Source organism: Neolamprologus brichardi, chromosome 23 (assembly GCF_056152115.1).
Source record: "Neolamprologus brichardi isolate AB-2024 chromosome 23, ASM5615211v1, whole genome shotgun sequence".
Taxonomy (NCBI): domain Eukaryota; kingdom Metazoa; phylum Chordata; class Actinopteri; order Cichliformes; family Cichlidae; genus Neolamprologus; species Neolamprologus brichardi.
Window position 1 is genome coordinate 10,956,788 of NC_142125.1, and position 27,717 is coordinate 10,984,504.

Below are 27,717 nucleotides of genomic sequence, written 5' to 3' on the forward strand. Positions count from 1 at the left end.
CAGAGGAAGCTCGGATGAAGCGGCCTGAGAAAATGTATGGGAGCGAACGAGAGGAAGAAGGGAACGCGACGGGAAACGAGTGCAAGAGATGAACGTAGATTAAAAGAAGAAGGGCACAGCGGGGTCGGGGGAGATAAAAGGCGGTTCGGAAATGGAGGGAACATACAGAGACTGGCAGAGAATATCGAAGATTACTTCCAATCCTCTCACCTCCGGTCTCAGATAGAGATATATAGTAAGGTGACTGAAGAATTTGCTCCATAACAATACGCAGGAAAGCGCTAATGCACAATTGGCACAGTTATGATAATAAGTGCTATCTAAGTACGTCTGATTGCACACAAAAAGTGTGAGAAGATGGAGAGTGGGGAACAGGGCCAGGAGCGGTAAGCTGGTTAAGCAGATTGCCCGATCTATCCATGCTTCCCTACATCTATTCACATCCCGTCAAAGCTTCATCCTGGCCATCCATCTCTCAACCACCACCCTTCCCCAGCTCATAATGGATCTATTGAGTCACTCCATTTGTCTCCCATCGCATGCCCAAAGCTAAATCCTTTATTCCTCCTTCCTTTCTTTCAGAATTTTTTTTCTTTTGTTATTTTTTTCTGCCCCTAACGCCCCCACGGTGTCTCACACCATCTCCATCAAGGTTATCACGCTCGTGGCAAGAAGCAGAGCTCCGGTTCAGATTGTGTGTGTGTGTGTGTGTGTGTGTGTGTGTGTGTGTGTGTGTGTGTGTGTGTGTGTGTGTGTGTGTGTGTGTGTGTGTGTGTGTGTGTGTGTGTGTGTGTGTGTGTGTGTGTGTGTGTGTGTGTGTGTGTGTGTGTGTGGAGACAGACTGTCAGAGAAGGTCAGTATGGAGCCTGCGGGGAGACAGACGAGAGGAGCGAGTGGCAGGGATCAAATACTAATCAATACTGAACACAGATGCTCTCTCATTGGGGCCTTACACTTAACTCAGCCTTGTCCCTTTCCCATTCTCGTGCCTGCGTGGGGGTGTGAGATGTGTATTCGTGTGTGCGACTGGTATCAGGTTTCTCGTTTTTAGCCAACGGTGAGGGAATGGTCCTCTCCGGTGTGACGTCGCCTCTGTGATGTGCCTCCCCATGTGTGACCCTGGGATGCATGGGAATCATCGCGGGCGTATCATGTTACGAGCTTGCTTAAACCCGGCTTACTTTGTTCTGAGATCAACTATGCTAGCTAGTAAAGCAGAGCAGCCCAGGGCTAAAATATCTGACAGAGGTCATATTACTCTTCCAAATCCATCTCAGTGCTTTTGTGTGATCGGCTCCAAGTCGCACAATGGAAATGCAAGCAAATCTATCCTAAAGCTTTAGACACACCCATGATTTAGAGATTATTATTCAGAAATCTAATTCTTGTGCCTGATCATACACAGTGTTAGAGGAAAAAAGACGGAAAAAATACTTAGCGTACATATATTTTTCCTATTCTTTTTGGTTTATATTGTAAATCGGCTGTGCGAGATTTCCACTGCACGTGTGCTTCAGTGAAAAAGAGAAGACACGCTCATTCTTGTTTTCACTTTTTAACCATTACTATCTGAACGCGAAGGATGTGAGGACAGAGCAGGTCTGCACCAAAACTGAAATACCTGGAGGTTAGTGCGGCACATTACGGTTAGAAAGTGTTCCAAACCGAGTTCTAAAGAAGGATAAAGGTGCCAAAACGTGCTTTCACTCAGTCTGCTGATGACAGAAAAATAGGACACTTAGAGTGCATTACACTGATCAAAATGAAAAAGACTTCTCAAGCCTTATATCCAAGGCTTTATAGTCATCTGAAAGAAACAAGTGGCCTCCGCTACTGATGGTTTAAAAAAAACGTGACTTGCGCAGCTCTTGGCTGCCGTTGTCAGAACAAACCTGTGAGAGTTTTGTTGGGACGAGATGTAAAAATGTAATCTCATTAACCAAAGTCAAATTAAAAACCAATTAAGTTACGCCAATTTATTATTTGTGGAGCACTCTGAGAGAAAACTCATTCATGCTCACATTCGCAAGTACAACCAATTTAGAGTCACCAGTGACCCTAAACCAGCGGTCCCCAACCTTTTTTGTGCCACGGACCGGTTTATGCCCGACAATATTTTCATGGACCGGCCTTTAAGGTGTCTCGGATAAATACAACAAAATAAAATTAGTACTGGTACCGAAAAAAAGAACATTTATTCATAACACACGTGAAAAGACCAAGGAAAACCGAGTAAACGATAAAAACGATAACAAAATAGCGCTGAAAACCGATAAAAACCCTGAAAACTATACATTTCACACCTGAGCCTCAACTCTCGCGGCCCGGTAACAAACGACTCACGGACCGGTACCGGTCCGAGGCCCGGGGATTGGGGACCGCTGCCCTAAACAACATCCACGCCTTTGGACCCCACTCCACACAGGGGAGACCCCCCCCCCCCAGGCCGTGGTTTTAAGCCCAGGAACTTCTTGTTGTGAGCCAACTGTGGTAACCACTGCACCACTGTGACAACGTCATGCAGAATTTAACTTTCAATTCATTTACTTGGCTATGTCATTAACATACATTCTTTATCATTTAAAAATCCAGTGGCGGCTACGATTTAAGCGATCCAACATCTATACATACACACGCTTACACACACGCACATGCACACAATTTAAGGACTCGTTGTGTTTGGAGAAACCGTTTGCTCTGCAAAGGTGTGAAACACGTTTCCTGTGAAAGCATTCCTCAGAGGAAACGCTGTGCTTTCTCTGACTTCTATCTGCAATCACAAAACATCATTTAGGGAACGAACGCAGCTGCGTGGCAGTCAGACATGTTCCATAACCAAACACTGCTCTCACACACAATAGCAGCCGCCTGGACAATGCTTTCTTCATGTGCTGCCAGTTGACTGAACTGGGGATGAGATTTGATCTCTAGTTTGTGAGAGAATGGAAAATCCCTCTGCCAAAGTTTGATGAAATATAGAAATTTCACAGAAAGAACAAAAAAAGGAAAAAGAGAAGAAGCCAGACTAGAGGATGGAGGGAGGGAGTAGATGTGAAAAGGTAATAATCTTAAGAACAAAGAGAGTGAGATAGCAGCTGGAATGAGCTTAATCTGAGGGAAGTTGAGACTCGATCAGCGACTTATCCACACGGTAGCCTCGCCTCTGGAGATTTTTTGTTCCCTATCAGTTTCCCTTTACCTTAAATTGATGGTGTGCAAGTGTGAGCTGGGACTGCGGGACAGGTAAGGCTTACTTAACAGGTCACATCAGTACGAAGCATGGATTCTTTTGACCAGAGTAGATACACTTTGTCTGATGTAATACCTCCATCTCTGACACCTCACCTGTAGGGTCACCTGCTCCCACCACCAGCATTTCCACGCTTTTCTTTGGCGGCATAGCTGGAATTGAAAACCAGTGAATCAATAAGGCCCGATTGAGACAATAACATTCAAATGTACGCGTGGCTTCCCGCTGTCAGACTTTTTCCCTGCTGACCGCTGTTCACTCCCCATTGACTGTGAGCAAATGAAATCTCAGTGAATCGATGTCCTCGTATTAAAATAGACTCTGCGGTCTAAACCTCTGAACCTGTGCTCCTGCTTTTCCATTTTCCAGATAGCAAAAAGTGTAATTGATAAAAGTCGGACACTGTTAAATGCCTCTTTAACAAGCCTTTGAACAAATACTAGAACATGAAGTATCGATCGGAGAATTTGCGTCGGCTTCTATGCTTCCCTCAAAACGCGTGCTTGTTTCAGTGGGAGAAAAAGTCCAACAGGTGCAGATATTATGCACTATGAGTTTGACTTCAAATATGGAATTATTTACCTTATTTTATAGAGAACAGGTGTGATTACTGAGGTCCAATTTGTCTCTTTGAAGTGTGTGCATATATGACATAAAACAAAAATGAATAATAACCCCGACCCCTAACTAACATACCAGCCTAACAAATGGAAATCATGAACATGTGTGGGCAATAACTGTGTCACCTGATCCACTACAGTTTTTCACTCATGTTTTTAAGTTAATGGCAGATGAGCACTGTGCCTGCTGCTTCCATCACCTCTAATATCTTTTTTTTTATCATGCTTTCAGTGTTCTCTCTGTCCATCCACTTCCATCCAGGCTAAAATGAGAAAAACAGAGCTCACAGCTGTTCTGTTGTACAGACCCCTAATCAGGGGCTTTGCAAGGTCTAAACAAGACTCCCACAGCATACAGACGAAGCACAGATAGGAAGGAGGAGGCAGAGTGAAGTAAAGGTAGAGTGAGGCCTGCACGCAGTGAGAAGGAGAGGTGCCATCTACCCTCTAATCCCGGCTATCCCACTTGAATCCTGACAGCACTAACCTGCTTTTATTGCTGTGAATGGGAGGAATACCGATTGAAATGCACCTACGTGCAGAGCACTTTACAGCGCCGCTCTCTGCTCTTAGTTTGGCTGAACTAATGACATTATATTCATTTACCCGCTCTTCTAATTATTGCTTTTTCTTATAATTATCACAAGCTCGGGTTTGTATTCTCGTCAAACCGCAAAAACAGTGTGCCAACAACCGGACATCGTGTAGAAAATCTGCTTTTCTTTGTACAGATAAGTGAGGGTGTGAGATCTTTTATTGCTCATCATAATAAAGTTTGTCAGTTTGTGACAGTCACAGTTGTGGAGTCATTATTTCAGAAATAGCCTCCAGCCTCCTGTAATCTTAAATAATGACAGTTTGTTTTTACTGAGAGCAGAACAATCCAAACGCTTGCTCACTCACTGTTTTAAATATGACGTGCTAACAGGCGGCCTCAGACCGGACAGAGTTTGTTGAGAAATGAATTCAAATAAAATAAGGGAATTAGGACAGTTTCTGTCTTTAATGCGTCTTTAATGCGTCTTTAATGTGATTCTTGGGCTTAAACCTCCGATTTGTTCCACTGAAAGTAAGTCCGGGATGATTTCTATAAATCAGGGACAAAATGATGCGTGACTTTGAGAGACAGTCTCATGCTCTGCAGACTGACTGAACAAATAAAAGGGATATTTTGCGAATTTTTTTACAGCCTAAAACGATTTAAGTTCAAGCAAGTAGGAAACTTTTCTTTTTCAAAGAAAGCCAAATCCTCCTTGTTTATTACCCACGATTCCACCTGCCTGCCAGCCGCTCCTCACACTCAACACTGGCTTCTGAGCGCGATTTCTCCGGCTGCACCGTTGACAACTTATGTTTACTCCAATCGCATTCACTGCGTGAGGGAGACGAGACGGAGGGAGGCGACGTGAGGAAATGGAGTGGCGTCGGATAAACGGTCACGGGAAAGACAGACGCGCGGACAGAAAGACAGGCCGAAGAAACGAGAGGTGGTGGGTGCATCGTTGCTTGGCTAGACTGTGATTAGGTACATATCTGTGGAGGACGTGGTGTGGCTGTAGAGAGAGAGAGAGAGAGGGGGGAAGAGAGGTTTTGGTAACCATCATCTTGGAGATCAAAGGCCTGTCTGCTTATTCCGCCTGCAGCCCTTCTCTTCAGTTTGGACGAAGGGAATAAGATATTGGGAGGGAGGAGAGGGTCTGCGTCAAGCAGCTGTGGGCAAAAACTACTTTTCCTCGTTCACTTTGCTCTCCTCTTACATCTGTCCTGATGCTGTCTCTCTCATTATCAACAACCTTCTATCAGACTCTTGACACGCATGCAAAGAAAGCACAAACAGACTCACAAACACGCTGCACACGCACGCACACAGAAAGATGGAGGTCTGCAACAGAATCATGAAGTTAATGAAGCGGCGGTCACCCACAAAAGCCCGGGCGAGTCAGTGATGTGACCTTGATCTGTGTGACTCACACAGACCACTTTGGCCAATCGTCTCCGCCATCACCTCCGGCATTCCCTTCAATTTATTCTGTCCTTCTCTCTCCTCCACACACGGAAAGATAAAGGGCTTCCCCTTCTTAACCTGTAAGAGGGATTAAAGGGTAAAAAAAAAGAATCATAGATATATTCTCTGTAATCTTCAGGACTTCAAAAAAACTTTTCTCAGCAAAAAGTTTCTCCCTTGACTTTGACTCCTCAAAACCGCTGTTGAGCATTGGCCTCCAACCGCCTGCACATTTTTAGCATTCATCTCAGACACAGTTAAAAGTCCAAAACACCACCAGCAGACCACAGACGATGGCAAACAGCACCGACGGTGGGAGAGGAGCGAAGAAAAGGGGGGGGGTGAAGGATTGACAGAGGTTCAGAATGAATACAGATCCTGCTTAATTTAGGTTCAGAGTCATGGCAGCATGGGAATCAATCATGACAGCTCTGTATCATATCACAGAACAGACAGTGTTGGCTATCGCGCTTCCCCCGTGGCCTGGAAAAGCCGCTGGGAATGCCAAAGGGGGAAAAAAGGGTTTGCGGTGACTCGCTCGATTTAAATGCTAATATTAAAGTTAGCTTATGGATTTGGAATTTTATGGCAGTTAGCAGATGTCGCGCTGTAGGTGAGACCCGTCTCTGCACGTTAGCGTAATTTAAGTGAGATGCGGAGAGACGGGCAGATGGAGGGAGGGGGTGCAGGGCTAAGCGACAGCAATCGAGAAGGGTGGAAGTGGACGTGACGCCTCGAGCTGAGCTTCCCTTTCTCCTACGCAGCCTCCCATATATCTCACTCGTGACATGACGTGTGGGAAATGTAAGAGCTGCTGTGTAAACATGACCTTTGACCTCTGCTTATCCAATATTAAATTGGAATGACAGTCGGACGGACCCTCCCACCTCAAACCTGCGGCGCTAAGAGGAGCCATTAGGCCATCTCGAGCGAGGGTCACGGTAGATGGAGAGGGGAGGGACTGAGGTCTCCCCGGTCTTACAGCCTGACACACGGCTAAATTAAATGCTCCTCAGAGACGCCTGGATGTTTCTGGGTTTGCAAACATCCCGAGAAGATTGTTTTTCCCAGCAGAGACAAGAGCAACAGGAAAATCCTCGGAGTTTCATTCACAACCTTACTCGGGAAGAACTGTTGTTGTAGAGGAAGTCTGGGAAAAGGTGGGTTATCCTGTGTTTGAGGCTGATTTGGTTTCTTAAATGAGAAATGATTCTGCCCTCGGGGAATTGTACTAACTTTGTACAGGAGAGAGGGAGAGGAGTAGGGAGGTTAAGTTAACAGGACAAATGGGAGTCATATGTATTGTTGGACTGTGCGGCTAACAAAACACACGTTAGGGAACTTTGCGCAACAGCGGTTCCCTGTTCTTTGGCAGTGCAGTAAAGTTTCTCTCCCCACACCTCTGAACCTCGTTGGGGTTTGGACCCAAGGTGCCTTCTCATAGGTCAATTAGGATGGCCGATGGCCAGCAGCAAAGCCGGCGTTTGATTTCTAGACATCTGTTTTGCGTGCGGAGACCTCCTAATTGTCAGAGTTAAATGTGATGCAAATTCCTGATCGCATGCCAGTCTAATTACTGTAACTCAATCAGGAAGAGTCAACATAACTGCCTACATAAAAATCAATTACAGAGTTAGACTGTAAATATGTGCTGCAAGAAATCATCTATTGTTAGCGGCTCTTCCCAGATAATGGCCTGCTTTCAGTAACTAGCTGGGTGGCTAATGGAGGCTTAAGTTGCTGAGCCACGAATAAGCCAAACTAGTGCAGGAAATTCACATAATAAAAACACTCGAAAGTGAACTTATTCCAGCTCTGCGAGCGGCTGTTTATGTCTTTGTCTCACCTGAGTGGTGTTTAATAAAGAAAAGGGGCCGTATTTAAAAGCACTCACATCCTGTCAAACTCCCCACAGCTGGAGTGTTTTCATTTCAACTGTAAATTGCACTGGGACTTAAGTGGGGATGTGATAGATGCCCAGCGAATAGAAAAGGAGCCCTGCAGTGAAGCACCCTCTGCCAGCCGCTCTCGTCTCCCACGGAGAGGGCAGGGTGCCATCAGCAGATGCTCTGACGCGTTCGTGAGGCGACGCAGAGTTAAATGAGATCGGCAGAGGGGCAAATAGTCACACGGCATCTTTGTCTGTCCCTTTTCTTTTCACCTCAGAGTGTAGTGATAATTAACCGAAGCCTCACTGCGGTACGCGGATATGTCACGTTTTGGTTTCGTGTGTTTTTGTGTGTTTTTGTGTCAGAAAGAGCGAGAGGCACGGCACATTACTAAATGCGTTTTTCAGAGCCGGGCTCTAAAGCGAGTCGGCTCAGAGCGACGGAGGAGAAGTGAAAAGCCTTGAATCTGTTGGATGCAGAGTATATCTCATTATCAGTGGACACTGTGTACAGTAGACTGCTTTAAAGAGGTGGGGCCAGGCTGTGATCTGTCTGCACTTGGCAGGCCAAGACACTATGTCTCCCTGAGAATTAAAATCAAGCTATTCAAGCACCCGGGCACTCGGGACCTGCTTTGTGCTCTGTTTTATGCCACTTTAATATACAACTGACAGCGAGAAAAGCTAAAGGCGGAGTGAAGGAGGAAGCTGTGTGTGAGGAGAAAGCCGAGTCTAGGCGCTGTGGGTGGTGGTTGTGTTTCTTTGCACATTTGTGTTTGCAGTGAAATCTACATTTTTCTTTCTTCAAAGCTGACCTTGTTGTGAAAGCAAAAATAAAGTCACAGCATTTCTTTCTTTTTTTCCCCCCCCAAAAGTTTCCCAGGATTAAAAGGTTTTCACTCACAATTCACTCGCTGTTATTTATATAGCACCAAATCCCAGCAACAGTCACCTCAAACTGCTTTATGTTGTAAGGTAAAGACCCCACTTTTTTGGCGACAGTGGGAAGGAAAAACCCCCTTTTATATGTGGAATGAGACAAAAGCAGTACAGAGTCGAGGAAAGCATGGAAACCCCAGTAATCACATCCTTAACAGTCAAATTCAAAAACCTGAAACCTGATCTGTTTCACTTTACCTGCAAGCAACACTGACGCTTCAGAAAATGCCACATTATGCTTTACAGCAGATACATTTTATTCTATTGACGCACTTAGAGATGGCTGATGGATGACACGCCCATGCCCTCACCCCTGTAATATCATTGCTTAATCTCCTTGGTAGCAATTACTTCTGAGGGGAACAAAAGCCAGCGCAAGGTAGCTATTACTGACATGGCAGCTTAATGAACAATACAGCCTCCTTTTCTATAAGGCCAATTTGCACAGCTAACCTAACAACACCCTGTCTAATAAAGGAAAATGCTTAGATCGGCAGACATACACGGCAGTCACGCAAGCACGAGCTGAAAATCTCATGATTTAAGATGCAATTGAGTCGAGGTGGCAAAAACGCATCGAGCGTGGGCGAGTGAATAGGTTAAATAAGGGGGAAAAATATGGAGAACAATGCAAAGTGCACAGGAAGTGATTAAAAAAGGGTGGAAGGGCATAGGCTTAAAGCTAAGCACAAGCTAACTATGTGAAAGAGGCACTGCGGCAGAAACGGATGGATGAGAAGAGACGGGGCAAATAGGAGGGCAAAGCTAAAATGTCAGGGCACGGGGAGTCGGCGATGTATGGCACCAGGAAGGCCAATTGTGTGCAGCCGTGTAGGGATAAGAGGTCACGGGATGTCTGCACAGTCTGCAGCGTGTGTGCTGGAGTCAGCAGTGACACAGCAGTAACCTCCCCCCACATGGCATTATCTGTCTCCCCAAAACCACAGGACATTGCTCAGAAAATACAGCTGTAAAAAAAAGAGACAAGACGGGCGGGGCGGATAAAACACACAAGGTAGAATTCTTATCATGCTCCTAATTTGCCGGCACTCTGGCACAAGGAGGAGACATGAATTTGAGAAAATTGCCATGAAAAATTAAGATACTAATTACGATGGAAAAAACGTTAAAAAGATTGAGACAAAGTGTTGCTTTTAAAACAATTACGCGCCGCCTTCCTTCCCGAGTGAAAATGAGGCCCGCAGACTGAAAGCGAGAATAAATGAGGCGGTGGGGAAGCAGTTGGGGTTCGTTTGGGGAAGGTGCGGATGTTAATCGTTTCCACCATCGGTTTACGAGAACCCGGCACGCTTTGTCTGCCCAAGCTCCTGTGTCGTCTATTTGCTGCGCTCGTCAGCCGCCTTGTTGCATAAAAACAGCCTCACAGGCAGGGAGACATGCACCTAAACACCAGTGTGTATATTTCTCTCAGGAATTGCATTGCGGAGGAGCGACTACAACGGCCCAAAGCCACAGGGAGTGTCTATAAATGCAAAGCGTGGCGACGAAATCCCCACAAATGACAGAAAATATGCAGAAAAGTCAAAGAATCGGCTCTTGATAAGGCAGGCTTCTCATCTTTCCGTAAAAATTTCCCTCCCGCCTTTCAGTGTCGATAAGATTCCCAGCCTTTGTTGCTGGGAGAAAAGCAAACAGCCTGAAACTACCTACAGGATTTTTCTCTCCTGAGTTTCTCCCATGGGGGGGGGAACACGTTCACCTAATTCCTGTTTATCAGCCCAGAGAATCACTCTCAGTCTTCTTGGTTAATTAACTAAGTGGTGTCTCTAGGCCCTGTCGCCGCTAGGTGCCAAACTCTATCAAGCCACCCAAGTGTCTCAGACACTCTAACTTCGGGGAAAGCGCCCCTGGTCTTGTGATGATAATTGCAGAAGCAACAGGGGAACGAGAACATGCACAGGCTGAAACGATTACAAACATACAAAGGGGGGACGTGGCTTTCCCCTCAGCTCCTGTTCTCTCCGTCCCTCACACACATTGATGTTGCTTCCTTTAGTTCTGCTGAATATCGGTATTTTGGCGCCTTTATCTTCTTTCTCCTCTCCTCTGTGCTAATTTCGTGGCCTGCTACTCAAAGCTCTACTGTAACTGGGCTTGGCCTTCCTCTAAACTCCAGCAATCTTTCCCACTTACTCGGGCTTTTCTCCTTCACTACATCATGCTGTTCTCCACTGCTTCAAGTTCTTCAATTTGCCCTGCTGAGCCTTGGCAAGAGGCAGCCACGCTCTTCCTCTGACCAAACTTCGATTGGCCCACTTCGAGCTCTCGCTCTAGGGTCATTTATTTCTTTCTTTTCCTGGCATGCACCAAGCTGCATTCTTCCAAACGCACTTATGCAGCAATGGAAATCATTTTGGAAGTGGCCCAGGCCCTTCTCCTTTTTTGTACCCCAGCTGACGCCCACAGAGAGAACAAGAAGGAATTGTGGGAGAGGAGAGGGAGGAGAGGAAAGGGTTCCAGGTCAGTTAGACACTCCAGCTCATACACAGTGCACACACTGAGAGACAAAACCAAGTGTTTTGCTTCTCCTGGTCTTCAGATTTGCACAAAGATCGCTCTGGAGAGGAACAAGGCTTCTCTGGCTTTACTGGTCTTCTTCCAGTTGAACTCCCACAGTCATAAGTGAGGGCACATTCACTGACACTGAGCCTGTACTTTCAGTGGGACAGTGAAGCCATCACCTCCTGTCACGCTGTCAAGTCAGTCGTGCAGGATGGAGACAAAACACACTGAAACTGGAGGACTGGTGTATCAGACCTGGGATGACTCACATCCTCCCGACATGAACCAAACAACAGCTTAGTTAAAATTTTCCACATCCAGTGGTACTGCTGGTTTTGGCTCAGCATGGTACTGCATTGTTACTTCTACTCGGAACTGATGCACAGCTACATGTTGCCACCGACTGCTGGCACTTGGGGGGTGGGTTGAAATTATACGTAACAACCAATAACGCGGGCCACTTTTGCTCCTCTTTGAGGCGATGTCAGCTCAGCGTTTGATGAGAAACCGAGTGTTAAAGACAATGAACGCTGTCTCATGCAGCCATTGTCTGTGCTTCTTTCATTCGACGGGCAGCATGCTGCTGGCGTTTTGGAGTACTCAGACTAAGTGTGACTTTATAGCTTCTGTGCACTGGTTGAATTCCCATAATACGGCTGGAGAGCCACACAAGCAAACAGCAATCCAGGACCATAAATGTGCTGAGAGGAGTGGGTGAGGCTCTGGCACAACCAGCTAAAAGACATCACAGAAACTCAACTGAAATAATTTTTTATTATTTCCATCATAAACATATTAAAAACATTCAGAAAATTTAAATTATGAATTCTAGATAACTAAGGGTTTAGTTGCTGCTTGTCGCTGATCTGAATTCTTACAGTATAATCGAGTCTGTGTGCCGTTTGTAAGAATATCCCATTATTAAAGCAGCTTATGCAACTCGTCATCTAATTATAACGTTTTTATCAATTTAAGCTTACCGAGGTCCGGTCTTTTTGCAGCCGTGTGTAGGTGGAGGTTGTGCAGAGGCCATATAATTATGCCCTGATTTCAATGGGTTGTCCACGAGAGGGTCGGAGCCTTAAGCCTGATCTGATATTATCGAGGCCTCTCACAAAAGGCACGACCCGTTTTAAGCAGAAACTCTATTACTGCCCAGTTAAAGTGCCAGGCTGAATGATCCTGGCCCATTCTCTCAATTCTCCTGGAATAACAGATTTTTGAAGCCCGACACTCTGGCTAGTTTCACTCAGCCCCTTCAGGGAATGATTAAACTGCTGATGCTGTTTAATACAAACACTCTCTAATGCAGCTTTCTTTGTCTTTCCTTGGCTGTAACATTTCAGGTGGGTTAGCGGGGGGGGGGGGGAATCTCTGACATTTAAAGAATAAACTTGACTCTTGCTCCTAAATTTGTCCCCTGCTCTATAAATAAAGCTGGCCCTCGAATGATAGGATCTCTGTTCTATGTTAAGACTACAGTAATGGCAGGAATTTGCAGTAGTTTACATAAAAGATAAATAATAGTTGAAACTATATATTTGTGGATAAAACACTGGTCAGGGTGAGAATTTCAGTCTTCGTTTCCTCTTCGCAGTATGTTGTGTTCCAGCTGTAATGAAACAGCAGCGATGGCTCTGAGGGTTTGTGCTTTCCTTCCCTCTGAAGCCTGCCTGCATTTTAAACAGTCTCAGCACATCTAATTATAACAAAAATGCCGTATACGTTAAATCTTATTGCTTTTTCTCACCCATTCAGGGACACCACTTAGTGGATTCACAACACCAAGAAAGTCATTTTCTACTTAGAAATAGGGCGTTTTCTCTTTTTTCCCCTTTTTGGACTGTGTGGGGTATTTTATTCTTTTGACCCATCTCACAAACATAAACAATAAAAACAGCCTGCTGCTAGGACAACTCTGACTGTCCTCCCAAAAATCTCTGAATCTGAATAACGGTGTACAGAATATGTACATGATCTCTCATAGGGTTTTGTGGATGGTCTCTGTGGTCATTTCAGTTAAATTCACTAAACTCTGTATGAAGAATGCTTTTAATTAAGATGGTAATTAATGCATTAAAACCAACGACACCGTAACCGTCACGAGCACGGAGAAACCGAAACAACGAGCAGGCAGAGGGACACACAAATCCGTCCACACGGGCTCAGTCGCCATCTAAATAAGATGGGAATCCATTTCTGACACAGAATGAGATGTCAAAGGGCTCCTTGCAGCCGTCGGGATGATCTAAGACAAAAATGACTCAATGTGAGTGGGCATTCTGATTTTTCACACTCGTGTGCCAGCAAACGCTTTGCCTCGTTACTCCAAAACCATGGCCCGCTCTTTCCAAGCCCACAATCGGTCACGTTAATGAGATGCACAAGAATTAGAGTCTCAGGAGGGTTTGAAGGAGAAACCGGTTGCCTTGGCCGTACAGCTTTAAAAGCGAGCAACCTCTGAACGGGACCGCTGAGACGATAAAATCAGTGTTGTTTCCTTAATCACACTGATGCGGGCTGCTGAGGGAGGTGGACGGAGGTCTGGGACACGCCTAAAAACACGAGATGTGTTTACGAGCAAAGATTGAGGTTATTTCTATTACTAGCCTCCCCTGTGTGTCTGCGTCCCCTGGCACTTGGTGATGAAAGAGAACTAGTTCACCAAAATACAGCGACGACTCTGTGTTCTGCTTTAAGATTTATCACCGTGTTCACTTGCACGGGCACTCCTTAACCTTCGAGTCTAACCGAATATCGACTCTTCGACGAAAACGGTTGTGTCGGCGCGCGCGCGAGTGCTCGCGCTCATGTTGACGTTTCAGGAACTGTGTCTCGTTCTTTCTCTGTCTGTGTCATTGTGTCTCTCCAGGCTCTTCATTAGTTTCTGCCTGGGTACTAATGAGTGATACCTGAAACCTGCCAGTGGCCTCGGTCTATCCCTCCACCCAGCAAAGGGCGGCCTTCGGTGGCAGCGTCTCATCGCTTTTTTTCAGAAGTTGGCTAGCTGCCTGCTGGAGCCGGTGGTGCTAAGGTGTATTAATGAGCCACTGAGCCAACCTTGTGTATATGTGTGTGTGTGTGATGACTAAAGAGTCCTCCGGCTGCCACTCCACATTCCCCCCTCCCCTCCTCCTGATTCCACCATCCAGGGATCTATTCATTTTTAATCAGGTGAGTATCCCAGCTAGAGTCCTTGACTGTTGGCAGAGAAACCACTTGCACAAATACACACAGAGAAACACACATGCACACGCACCCAACTCATTTCCCTATCTGCTCTGATTCACACTTTTACATTTGTAATCCTCGCTAATTTGTAATTTTGCTTCAGCGTGCTCCCCTCAAGAGAGAGAAACTAATTTCAGGAGTGAAAAGGGATTATCAGATGCAAACGAAATCTCCCCACCTCTCGACAAAGATACCGATGTAGACAAAAAGTGTCTCAAAGCCTGCTTCATCCTGGATGGTAACTCTCAAGGAAGAAGCAAGTCAACTGCTGCACTTGCAATTACTCCTTATCAGCAGCGGGGAGCGAACTTGACAATAGCAAGAAAACGCTGAGCTGTGACGGATCATAAAACACAGGCAGACGTGAGAGCGGAGAACGTAATCGGCTTCCTCATTTCGCTTTTTGGGAATTTTGTTTACGTACTAATGTATGAATAAGAGGCCAGGTGCCTAAAGTGTGTGTGTGTGTGTGTGTGTGTGTGTGTGTGTGTGTGTGTGTGTACTTGTTTTCATGACATCTTAGGACAATTTTATGATAACACACTCACAAAATGAGGACGCTCAGAAAAATGAGGACATTTTTGAGGTCCTCATTTTTCTGAGCCTTCTAAAGTGTTCTAGAGGCTCCCAACATGCTCCCAAACCAAAAATCTCGAAAGTCCTGAAACATCACAATTTTATGAAAAAGTGTGTTTAAGTGTGTTTAGCGTTTTTCCTCATTTTCAGTTTTCGCACCTACTGGCCAGTTTTGGAACTTAACACACTTTAAACACACTTTCAGTGACGTCACTCTGCGAGTCCTCATATTGTAGGTGTGTCAGACACAATAACACATTTGACCCAGGTTATACCCTTCTGGGGCTTAGCGGACACATGCATGGACAGCACCTTTTAGCTCTTATGTCCACAGTTGTATTCAATGTTGAAATGGAGGTGAACTTTATTTGAATCATTCGTGGAATAATAACAGATAAGATTTGAGGCTTCTAAAAATTGTTCGTTCAAACCTTGCCAATTAAACAATCATTCTAACACATATCAAAAACTTTTCCCATTTTTATACATTTTAGGGTGAGCTATAAGCAAGGGTAACAACAGTTAAATCAGGCAAATCTTGACAAAAATGAAGGTTTTTAGATTCAGTTATCAGTGCCTGCACATCTTGGTTTTTTTTGTTGTTGACAAAATGTCTCGAAATATAAAGTTTCAACATTTGTCTAATTATATTACTATTAATTAATGAGTCTTACTTCTCAAGATCAATGCACAAATTTTCTGACCTTCACTATGCAGAATGATGTGTGTGCAGATTTTGACCCTTGAAGAGTTTATATTAATCTGCATTAATATAATTGCATCTGCAATCTGCAGTTGAACTTGGAGATTCCTGCCGCTGTCATCTGATTCAGTATGATCATCAGGCTCAGTCTCGACTCTGTGTATCTACAAGAATTGATGAAAAAAGTCAACACTTCATTATATTTTAAATTCAACTTACCTTATACTTTTTACAATATAGTATAAAATGCATATTGCTTCTTTAAAAACTAATAACACACTATTAAAAACTGCAGAATGCACAATTCCAGCTTCATTTAGTAATTAAATTAGTAAATAAAAGTGAGTAATTAAGTCACTTAATTAACTAAGCAACTGTAAATGTCACAGTATGCAGCAGTACAATTCAATTTCAATTCAATTTTATTTATATAGCGCCAAATCACAAAAAAAAGTCGCCTCAAGGCCCTTCATAGGTACAGAGAAAAACCCAACAATCATATGACCACCTATGAGCAAGCACTTTGGCAACAGTGGGAAGGAAAAACTCCCTTTTAACAGGAAGAAACCTCTGGCAGAACCAGGCTCAGGGAGGGGCGGCCATCTGTTGCAACCAGTTGGGGTGAGAGAAGGAAAACAGGATGAAAGACATGCTGTGGAAGAGAGACAGAGGTTAATAACAAATATGATTCAATGCAGAGAGGTCTATTAACACATACTGAGTTATAAAGGTGACTGGAAAGGAAAAACTCAATGCATCATGGGAATTCCCAGCAGCCTACGTCTATTGCAGCATAACTAAGGGAGGATTCAGGGTCACCTGGTCCAGCCCTAACTATATGCTTTAGCAAACAGGAAAGTTTTAAGCCTAATCTTGAAAGTAGAGATAGTGTCTGTCTCCTGAATCCAGGCTGCCGGGGGATTCCCATGATGCACTGAGTTTTTTCCTTTCCAGTCACCTTTCTCACTCACTATGTGTTAATAGACCTCTCTGCACTGAATCATACTTATTAGTTATTAATCCACAGCATGTCTTATTAATCCACAGCATGGCTTACAAAAGTATTCGGCCCCCTTGAACTTTCCCACATTTTGTCACATTACAGCCACAAACATGAATCAATTTTATTGGAATTCCACGTGAAAGACCAATACAAAGTGGTGTACACGTGAGAAGTGGAACGAAAATCATACATGATTCCAAACATTTTTTACAAATAAATAACTGAAAACTGGGGTGTGCGTAATTATTCAGCCCCCCGAGTCAATACTTTGTAGAACCACCTTTTGCTGCAATTGGATTCCATTAAAATTGATTCATGTTTGTGGCAGTAATGTGACAAAATGTGGAAAAGGGGGACGAATACATTTGCAAGCCACTGTAAGTACACAGAGAGATAATGAGGGGATGAGGAACAGCTGGGACAAATCAAACCTAACAAGACAAGGGGAAACAAAACTAGACACACTGGATATAGGAAAAGGACTTTCACAATAAAACAGACATAACAAGGGTAATCTAATAAACAAATGAACTTAGCTAACCTAAAGAACTTATAAATAAACATCGACTTCCAAACAAACTAAAACTTAAAACGCTGGGTCAACAGACCCAGGAAAGTGACAGTAAAATCATTTATTATACACATTATACTTATTTTCTTAAATTGCTTATCTATTATCTGTATTTTCACCTGGGGGTCTAGGGGTGCTGCTCTTCTTTTCATAACAAATTAGGACATGTTTATGATAACACACTGACAATATCAAGACAAATTTGGCCTTACTCCATCAGTGAACAGCATGCCCATGCTAACTTAAACTAGACCAGCAAGCTAACCACATGTGTACCAAGTGTTACTTAACAATAGGTACCAAACAAATTAACGGAACGAAATTAACTGTAACAGCAGTTTGCAAAACATTGTGACAGTTCTCAAGTGTTCCTACCTCAAATACAGCACGTGTTGCTGTGTTTTTGTTGTTAAATGGACGAGGAGAGTCCGTGGCTGGTGAGAGGATGCAGCATTTCGTCAGTGGAGCATAGAACGACGTCTGTGATTGGTCAACAAGTGAGTAAAGCTGCATCTGATTGTTCGAAAGCCTCAACCAAAGAGCTGCTGGTCACGGCAAGATACCAACTCGCTTGAGCTCTGCGTGAACGGCACATCCGGGACCTTCAGCACTCAGGAGAGATTTATCTTGACGTATGTATTTACCTTTGATATCCATGATTCGACGCACACTTCGCAAGGTAAAGTTGTATGTTTAACAAGCTAATTAACGTTAGTTAAACGGAATTAAAACAATGCACAATCGATTTGAACAAACTGAAAGTGGTGAATGATGATAAATGTTAAAAAATTACTTAAGATTTATCTTCAACAATAGATATTAGAAGTTAAATTTAACTGCTCTTAAATTCCCACTGGAGTTAAAGGGACCTGCGGCCTAGCATGTGCTCTGCATCTTCAACTGCAGAGACAGTCAGCCTAAGCTCTTTTTAAGTGTAGCTAACTGCAACACACATTTTTTTCAACACAAGATATGTTTGGGGGGATTTAAATGATAATATTAATGTTTTCGTATTTAGCACAAATCAATAGTATTATAGTTATTCGCTCACGGTCTGGGTTTCTGGCCCAGCGTTTCTGACTTTATTCTAAAGTTTTTGAGTTTCTTATGTTTGGTGGTGGGTTAGCTGACTTTGGCATAACGTTATTAACATCGTTTTAAGGAATTTATGTTAGGGCTGTATATTACCACGTTTGTATTTTCATGCCATGTTTCCTGTTTTATTTTGAAAGAGTCTGTTGTGTTCAGTTCATTAATCTCACTTCCCTGTTGTGTCAATAGAATCATTTGTGCGAGCTACTACCCTGCTGTCCCTCCATCCTGTCTCAACCTCCAACAGGAAAATAGAAGTCCTCATATGGTAGGACCAGTAATTGTAGTGTGTGTTACATTGTTCTCATATTGTTTTAAGCTGTGAAGGACATGAGTGTGTTTAAGTAGAAGTCCTCATATGGTAGGACCAGTGATTGTAGTGTGTGTGTTACACTGTCCTCATATTGTTGGGTAGCAGAACTGTACAGTGTTAAGTTTCTATAGAATCTGGTATAAGGAAGTCAGATCCTTCTGCAATAATGTTCACTCATACAAATATGATCTGTAGTTAATTATCTAGTCGGGATTTACAGTACAGAATGTTTCTGACATTATATTGTTGTCTTTTGTTGCAGACAAAAAGTGCTGAGGTCCTGTCTCAACCTTGTACAGACCAATTGGTGAGTGACATACCCACTTCATTCTTCCAACAGGTTACACATTATTTTTTTGTATTTGGTATCAAGTATATGTGTCAGTTGGGCCTAGTGCATAAATGAAATGCACTTTGATTGTATTAAAACAATCAGTTTGAGTCAAAGTTAACCAAAATCAACATTAGCATTAGGAGAAAGTAATTGTCTATACCATTTGTTAGTCCAAACTTTCCCTTAAAGCATCAGCTTGATCTTTATTCTGACTACATTTGATATTTTTGTCCTTTTACACATGTTTTTGTCCATTTAACCTCCCACTGATCAGTTTACATGATTTAATTTCTGGGGAAATAGATGGCTTTAAATCAGTGTTGGGTTTAGAGCTTTTATTGACAACAGCAGGAGAAGTAAGAAGTCAGGAACATGAACTCTACATGTGTTCAGTCGTCATGTCCTCATATTGTTTTAAGCTTTGAAGGACATGAGTGTGTTTAAGTAGAAGTCCTCATATGGTAGGACCAGTGATTGTAGTGTGTGTGTTACATTGTCCTAATATTGTTGGGTAGCAGAACTGTACAGTGTTAAGTTTCTATAGAATCTGGTATAAGGAAGTCAGATCCTTCTGTAATAATGTTCACTCATACAAATATGATCTGTAGTTAATTATCTAGTCGGGATTTACAGTACAGAATGTTTCTGACGTTATATTGTTGTCTTTTGTTGTAGACACCAAGTGCTGAGGTCCTGTCTCAACCTCCTTCAGACCAATTGGTGAGTGACATACCCACTTCATTCTTCCAACAGGTTACACATTATTTTTTTGTATTTGGTATCAAGTATATGTGTCAGTTGGGCCTAGTGCATAAATGAAATGCACTTTGATTGTATTAAAACAATCAGTTTGAGTCAAAGTTAACCAAAATCAACATTAGCATTAGGAGAAAGTAATTGTCTATACCATTTGTTAGTCCAAACTTTCCCTTAAAGCATCAGCTTGATCTTTATTCTGACTACATTTGATATTTTTGTCCCTTTACACATGTTTTTTTCCATTTAACCTCCCGCTGATCAGTTTACATGATTTAATTTCTGGGGAAATAGATGGCTTTACATCAGTGTTGGGTTTAGAGCTTTTATTGACAACAGCAGGAGAAGTAAGAAGTCAGGAACATGAACTCTACATGTGTTCAGTCGTCATGTCCTCATATTGTTTTAAGCTGTGAAGGACATGAGTGTGTTTCAGTTGCCTTCCTCGTGTGGTGGGACCAGTGATTGTAATGTGTGTTACATTGTCCTCATATTGTTTTAAGCTGTGAAGGACATGAGTGTGTTTAAGTAGAAGTCCTCATATGGTAGGACCAGTGATTGTAGTGTGTGTGTTACACTGTCCTCATATTGTTGGGTAGCAGAACTGTACAGTGTTAAGTTTCTATAGAATCTGGTATAAGGAAGTCAGATCCTTCTGTAATAATGTTCACTCATACAAATATGATCTGTAGTTAATTATCTAGTCGGGATTTACAGTACAGAATGTTTCTGACATTATATTGTTGTCTTTTGTTGCAGACACCAAGTGCTGAGGTCCTGTCTCAACCTCCTTCAGACCAATTGGTGAGTGACATACCCACTTCATTCTTCCAACAGGTTACACATTATTTTTTTGTATTTGGTATCAAGTATATGTGTCAGTTGGGCCTAGTGCATAAATGAAATGCACTTTGATTGTATTAAAACAATCAGTTTGAGTCAAAGTTAACCAAAATCAACATTAGCATTAGGAGAAAGTAATTGTCTATACCATTTGTTAGTCCAAACTTTCCCTTAAAGCATCAGCTTGATCTTTATTCTGACTACATTTGATATTTTTGTCCCTTTACACATGTTTTTTTCCATTTAACCTCCCGCTGATCAGTTTACATGATTTAATTTCTGGGGAAATAGATGGCTTTACATCAGTGTTGGGTTTAGAGCTTTTATTGACAACAGCAGGAGAAGTAAGAAGTCAGGAACATGAACTCTACATGTGTTCAGTCGCCATGTCCTCATATTGTTTTAAGCTGTGAAGGACATGAGTGTGTTTCAGTTGCCTTCCTCGTGTGGTGGGACCAGTGATTGTAATGTGTGTTACATTGTCCTCATATTGTTGGGTAGCAGAACTGTACAGTGTTAAGTTTCTATAGAATCTGGTATAAGGAAGTCAGATCCTTCTGTAATAATGTTCACTCATACAAATATGATCTGTAGTTAATTATCTAGTCGGGATTTACAGTACAGAATGTTTCTGACGTTATATTGTTGTCTTTTGTTGCAGACACCAAGTGCTGAGGTCCTGTCTCAACTTTGTACAGACCAATTGGTGAGTGACATACCCACTTCATTCTTCCAACAGGTTACACATTATTTTTTTGTATTTGGTATCAAGTATATGTGTCAGTTGGGCCTAGTGCATAAATGAAATGCACTTTGATTGTATTAAAACAATCAGTTTGAGTCAAAGTTAACCAAAATCAACATTAGTATTAGGAGAAAGTAATTGTCTATACCATTTGTTAGTCCAAACTTTCCCTTAAAGCATCAGCTTGATCTTTATTCTGACTACATTTGATATTTTTGTCCTTTTACACATGTTTTTGTCCATTTAACCTCCCGCTGATCAGTTTACATGATTTAATTTCTGGGGAAATAGATGGCTTTACATCAGTGTTGGGTTTAGAGCTTTTATTGACAACAGCAGGAGAAGTAAGAAGTCAGGAACATGAACTCTACATGTGTTCAGTCGTCATGTCCTCATATTGTTTTAAGCTGTGAAGGACATGAGTGTGTTTCAGTTGCCTTCCTCATGTGGTGGGACCAGTGATTGTAATGTGTGTTACATTGTCCTCATATTGTTTTAAGCTGTGAAGGACATGAGTGTGTTTAAGTAGAAGTCCTCATATGGTAGGACCAGTGATTGTAGTGTGTGTGTTACACTGTCCTCATATTGTTGGGTAGCAGAACTGTACAGTGTTAAGTTTCTATAGAATCTGGTATAAGGAAGTCAGATCCTTCTGCAATAATGTTCACTCATACAAATATGATCTGTAGTTAATTATCTAGTCGGGTAGCAGAACTGAATGTTTCTGACATTATATTGTTGTCTTTTGTTGCAGACACCAAGTGCTGAGGTCCTGTCTCAACTTTGTACAGACCAATTTGTGAGTGACATACCCACTTCATTCTTCCAACAGGTTACACATTATTTTTTTGTATTTAGTATCAAGTATAGGTGTCAGTTGGGCCTAGTGCATAAATGAAATGCACTTTGATTGTATTAAAACAATCAGTTTGAGTCAAAGTTAACCAAAATCAACATTAGCATTAGGAGAAAGTAATTGTCTATACCATATGTTAGTCCAAACTTTCCCTTAAAGCATCAGCTTGATCTTTATTCTGACTACATTTGATATTTTTGTCCTTTTACACATGTTTTTTTCCATTTAACCTCCCACTGATCAGTTTACATGATTTAATTTCTTGGGAAATAGATGGCTTTACATCAGTGTTGGGTTTAGAGCTTTTATTGACAACAGCAGGAGAAGTAAGAAGTCAGGAACATGAACTCTACATGTGTTCAGTCGTCATGTCCTCATATTGTTTTAAGCTTTGAAGGACATGAGTGTGTTTAAGTAGAAGTCCTCATATGGTAGGACCAGTGATTGTAGTGTGTGTGTTACATTATCCTCATATTGTTGGGTAGCAGAACTGTACAGTGTTAAGTTTCTATAGAATCTGGTATAAGGAAGTCAGATCCTTCTGTAATAATGTTCACTCATACAAATATGATCTGTAGTTAATTATCTAGTCGGGATTTACAGTACAGAATGTTTCTGACGTTATATTGTTGTCTTTTGTTGCAGACACCAAGTGCTGAGGTCCTGTCTCAACTTTGTACAGACCAATTGGTGAGTGACATACCCACTTCATTCTTCCAACAGGTTACACATTATTTTTTTGTATTTGGTATCAAGTATATGTGTCAGTTGGGCCTAGTGCATAAATGAAATGCACTTTGATTGTATTAAAACAATCAGTTTGAGTCAAAGTTAACCAAAATCAACATTAGTATTAGGAGAAAGTAATTGTCTATACCATTTGTTAGTCCAAACTTTCCCTTAAAGCATCAGCTTGATCTTTATTCTGACTACATTTGATATTTTTGTCCTTTTACACATGTTTTTGTCCATTTAACCTCCCGCTGATCAGTTTACATGATTTAATTTCTGGGGAAATAGATGGCTTTACATCAGTGTTGGGTTTAGAGCTTTTATTGACAACAGCAGGAGAAGTAAGAAGTCAGGAACATGAACTCTACATGTGTTCAGTCGTCATGTCCTCATATTGTTTTAAGCTGTGAAGGACATGAGTGTGTTTCAGTTGCCTTCCTCATGTGGTGGGACCAGTGATTGTAATGTGTGTTACATTGTCCTCATATTGTTTTAAGCTGTGAAGGACATGAGTGTGTTTAAGTAGAAGTCCTCATATGGTAGGACCAGTGATTGTAGTGTGTGTGTTACACTGTCCTCATATTGTTGGGTAGCAGAACTGTACAGTGTTAAGTTTCTATAGAATCTGGTATAAGGAAGTCAGATCCTTCTGTAATAATGTTCACTCATACAAATATGATCTGTAGTTAATTATCTAGTCGGGATTTACAGTACAGAATGTTTCTGACATTATATTGTTGTCTTTTGTTGCAGACACCAAGTGCTGAGGTCCTGTCTCAACCTCCTTCAGACCAATTGGTGAGTGACATACCCACTTTATTCTTCCAACAGGTTACACATTATTTTTTTGTATTTGGTATCAAGTATATGTGTCAGTTGGGCCTAGTGCATAAATGAAATGCACTTTGATTGTATTAAAACAATCAGTTTGAGTCAAAGTTAACCAAAATCAACATTAGCATTAGGAGAAAGTAATTGTCTATACCATTTGTTAGTCCAAACTTTCCCTTAAAGCATCAGCTTGATCTTTATTCTGACTACATTTGATATTTTTGTCCTTTTACACATGTTTTTGTCCATTTAACCTCCCACTGATCAGTTTACATGATTTAATTTCTGGGGAAATAGATGGCTTTACATCAGTGTTGGGTTTAGAGCTTTTATTGACAACAGCAGGAGAAGTAAGAAGTCAGGAACATGAACTCTACATGTGTTCAGTCGTCATGTCCTCATATTGTTTTAAGCTGTGAAGGACATGAGTGTGTTTAAGTAGAAGTCCTCATATGGTAGGACCAGTGATTGTAGTGTGTGTGTTACATTGTCCTCATATTGTTTTAAGCTGTGAAGGACATGAGGACATGGGCCCTCTGACCACCACCAGTAGGCAACGGGTGAAGTGTCTTGCCCAAGGACACAATGACCAAGACTGTCGGAGCCGGGGCTCGAACCGGCAACCTTCCGATTACAACTCTTGAGCCCCTTAGCCCCTTAATTTTAGAATTACACACTGCCCAACGCTGACTTTTCCTACAATGCAGAGAAAAAAGCAAACAGACCTATTGCATGCATTGATTCTCATATTTCACTGTTACTTTTCAAAGGCTCAAGGACCAAGTATTCTGGGGTTCCAAGCCACACGCTTTACTCAGCTGCCCTGGACAACATGAAGGGCACCTCTGCCTCAATCACCCTGGACAACAAAAACATTAGCAACACTTCACCAAGAAGGGGTAAACGCACCCAAATACAAAATGTTTTAGCTGAATATACTTGTGATCAAAGGACAAGTTTATTGTTTTCAGACATGACACTATTGAGAGCTTTTATCATAAATCCTTTCATCTCATTTGATTCCCAGCAGAACACAGCACTTCAAATGGTTCATTCCAAGCATCCTTAAAGGAGCAATAAGCAATATCTTTTCACTGCTAGGTGTGCTGTTGTGCACTGCCTGTAAACCAAACCAAAGTCTATGGCTGGAGATCAACACAGAGAGAGGGATTATGACTTCATGCTGTACTCCAGATGTAATTACACCTCTAGTTCTTCACATAGCCATTTTTAATTCCTTCAACCTAAGTATGATGAATTGTGCTTATTGCTCCTTTAAAGTGCTCCAGTAGAAAGCAAGGTTTAAGAACATTTTGCATTCACATTAAGATATTTTCTTTTGTTTCCATTTATGACAGCTGGGAAGGTGAGAATCAAGTGGACAAATGATGAAGTGAAGGTTGCTGAGCGGCACGTTTCACTTCATAACAAGCTGCAAAGTACCAGGTAAAAAGGAATGTGACTGCTGCCTCCAAGCAGAGCCGGCAGCTCTGAAAGGCAGAGACTGGGTTCTCATAAGGTACTACATCCACAACAGGATCATAGCATTAAAAGAAAGATGCAAGAAAAAAAGAAACAAGCAAGAGAGATACTTTGTTACTTCCACAGTTATGTCAGTATTGCAGTTTTCTGTATTGCATTGTTCTTACTCATAAATCTGTGGTTTATGCTGGGTGCTTTTTGCAATTAAATGATAAGAAAGGCAGATAATGTTCCACGTTTTTATTCACATGAACATTCACTACAAAATGAATTAATGCATTACAATATTAAGACTTAAAAAGTAGACTGACCACATTTGACCTATGTCTTTTTTTAAGTCTCTACACAGCTCAGATTTACTGTTTTATTAACACATAAATGTCTGATATTTCTGTCAGAAGTTACCCGACTGGTGAGCATTACTATTGTGCATCCATGCCTATTATATTGTAATCTCAAAAGGAGCCAAGCTAAAAATACAGAACCTACCCTTACCTGGTCCTTATAAGTCATGTATACTTGAAAATTATGTGTTTCCATGGGCTTCACAATTCACCTAAACATGAAATATCAGTGTGTGACCTTATGGTACTCATAAGTCACATAAACCTGACAGTGTCCTCACAAGTAGCAGTAAATTCAGGTTTGACCAAAATTTAGCCCTAGCCAAAATCTCAACAGATGGGCGTGTTCCTGGAAGCATGGGTCAAACCTTTTGTGATTCCCATGCCTCTAGGACCTTCGGAAAGGCACGTTCCCATTTGTCACATTTTTGTCATACGTACTGATATATCACGAAAACACGTATGTGTGTGTGTGTGTGTGTACTCCACATAGGGAGCCGTTATAGCAGAGGAGTGTTATTACATTCATTAAGGCGCTCACAGTGGCTTGCTCTTCTCAGCTGTGTGGTGACTCAGACCTGTCAGACAACTAATTCTCTTCACATTTTTACTTTCCTTGTTGTGTTATTGCCAGACAAAGCAGGGGACCCTATCATATTAACCTACCCACCTACTCTCACACATTCACGCTCACTTTGACTGCAAAAATGAGCCGAAGGAACAATGGAGACACACACAGAAGAGGAAAAGATGGAAGAAGGGGGAAAGTGTCTATGCTGGGAGACAGCTGGCTAAAGCCTGGAAGACAGTAAATTAGCCTTCTGATTAGATTTGAAAAGCTGCAAAGGAAATGAACATAATGCACCCAATTAAAAGAAAAGACAGCCATAAATACCGAGTGTCAAGCAGTTGTTATCTCCGCCTTGAATAAAGCTCCAGAGAGTGACAATAACAACAACGCTGTCATGTACTTACCACTCTGGCATCATTTTATGCTGTTACGATCCATATTGCTGCATCTGTCAACTTCACCTTTGATGTCAGAGCTGAATCAAACCAAGTTTGGAGTTTATGAGGAAAAGTAGATAACAAGCCAGACCATAATTGGTCCACATGTCTTTAAAGCCTTGTGTCATGAAAGGGGACAGAAATCCGAACCGGGGAGCAAACACTGGAGCCCCGGAGCTATCCGTGCATTATAGCCTGGAGCCGTCCTCCCATTACGGCCTCAGCCCTGCAGAGCTTCAAAGCCACAGTACTTTTGTGAGGCGGTTAATGGTGCCGATGGCCGCAGAGAGGATCCCGGTGCCAGGTGGAACGGCACGAGCCAAGCCCAGAGAAAACAACAGTAAATAAAAATAAAGACTAAATGCTCAAAACGGTGCTGTCCGGCAGGCAAGCGATAAAAACTAAAACCTCACTCAAGGATAAGTGCCATCTTTAACATTTGGCAGGAGCAGCGCTCACCAGTGTTTCTGTAACTAAGCACTCGGCTCGCACCCTCGGGCTCGAGCAATTAAAGACACACTCAATGAGACTCATCAATAACAGAAAAATTGAAGAGAAAGAAAAATCGCGTTACAAATGAAAGGAATGCTGAGGAGGCAGGAGGTGGATCCGGGAGGGAACTCACTGGCTGCCTGTTTTATAATGATTCGGATCATTTTGCTCTGTTTTTCTTGCTGTTACACCAACAACATGGAAGCTTTTCCTCTGTTGCAACACCCTTAATGTTGCATGCTACATGACATATCTCAGGCTTGCAGAGCTGGAGCTCGGGCATTTTCTGTCTTGTTTATTGCTTCGGTTTAAACTCTGGTATCAAGTTTCTCTGTGCTGCTGCTGCAGAAAGCCAGATGAGAGCGTGGCTGGTTTTGAAATGAAACAGAACAAGCGAGGTTATTTATAAGAAGCAAGCAGATAATTGTTGAAAAGGTTAGAGCAGCCACAGCAGGTAACAAGTAGGCTGCGTGTTGATGCACACAACAGGATGTCAAGGCACCATGGTGATGATGTTGCCAGGTAAGGCGAGGTCAAAAAGAGCAGTTGTTTTAGGAGTTACTGAAGTGGAGCTTTGTCA

General features: G+C 42.3%; 2 protein-coding genes and 1 long non-coding RNA gene across 3 annotated transcripts in view; 2 read left to right on the forward strand and 1 right to left on the reverse strand.

Annotated features, from left to right (window-relative positions):
- The window catches only part of LOC148096015 (uncharacterized), a 32,929-nt gene extending 9,052 nt beyond the window's left edge, over nucleotides 1-23,877 (forward strand). Inside the window, exons 4-11 of the mRNA XM_087835813.1 lie at nucleotides 17,817-17,941; nucleotides 18,591-18,669; nucleotides 18,977-19,021; nucleotides 19,724-19,768; nucleotides 20,564-20,608; nucleotides 21,309-21,353; nucleotides 22,894-22,938; nucleotides 23,734-23,877. Of these exons, the coding sequence (XP_087691939.1) occupies nucleotides 17,817-17,941; nucleotides 18,591-18,669; nucleotides 18,977-19,021; nucleotides 19,724-19,768; nucleotides 20,564-20,608; nucleotides 21,309-21,353; nucleotides 22,894-22,938; nucleotides 23,734-23,877 (573 nt within the window). The remainder of the gene's footprint in view (nucleotides 1-17,816; nucleotides 17,942-18,590; nucleotides 18,670-18,976; nucleotides 19,022-19,723; nucleotides 19,769-20,563; nucleotides 20,609-21,308; nucleotides 21,354-22,893; nucleotides 22,939-23,733) is intronic.
- Nucleotides 1-27,717, reverse strand: part of sema6bb (sema domain, transmembrane domain (TM), and cytoplasmic domain, (semaphorin) 6Bb) — a 140,383-nt gene that overhangs the window by 103,409 nt on the left and 9,257 nt on the right. The window lies entirely within an intron of this gene.
- Nucleotides 24,299-25,521, forward strand: LOC148096016 (uncharacterized). The gene is made up of 2 exons (XR_015717205.1): nucleotides 24,299-24,710; nucleotides 25,170-25,521. It is a non-coding gene; the product is annotated as an uncharacterized LOC148096016 (long non-coding RNA).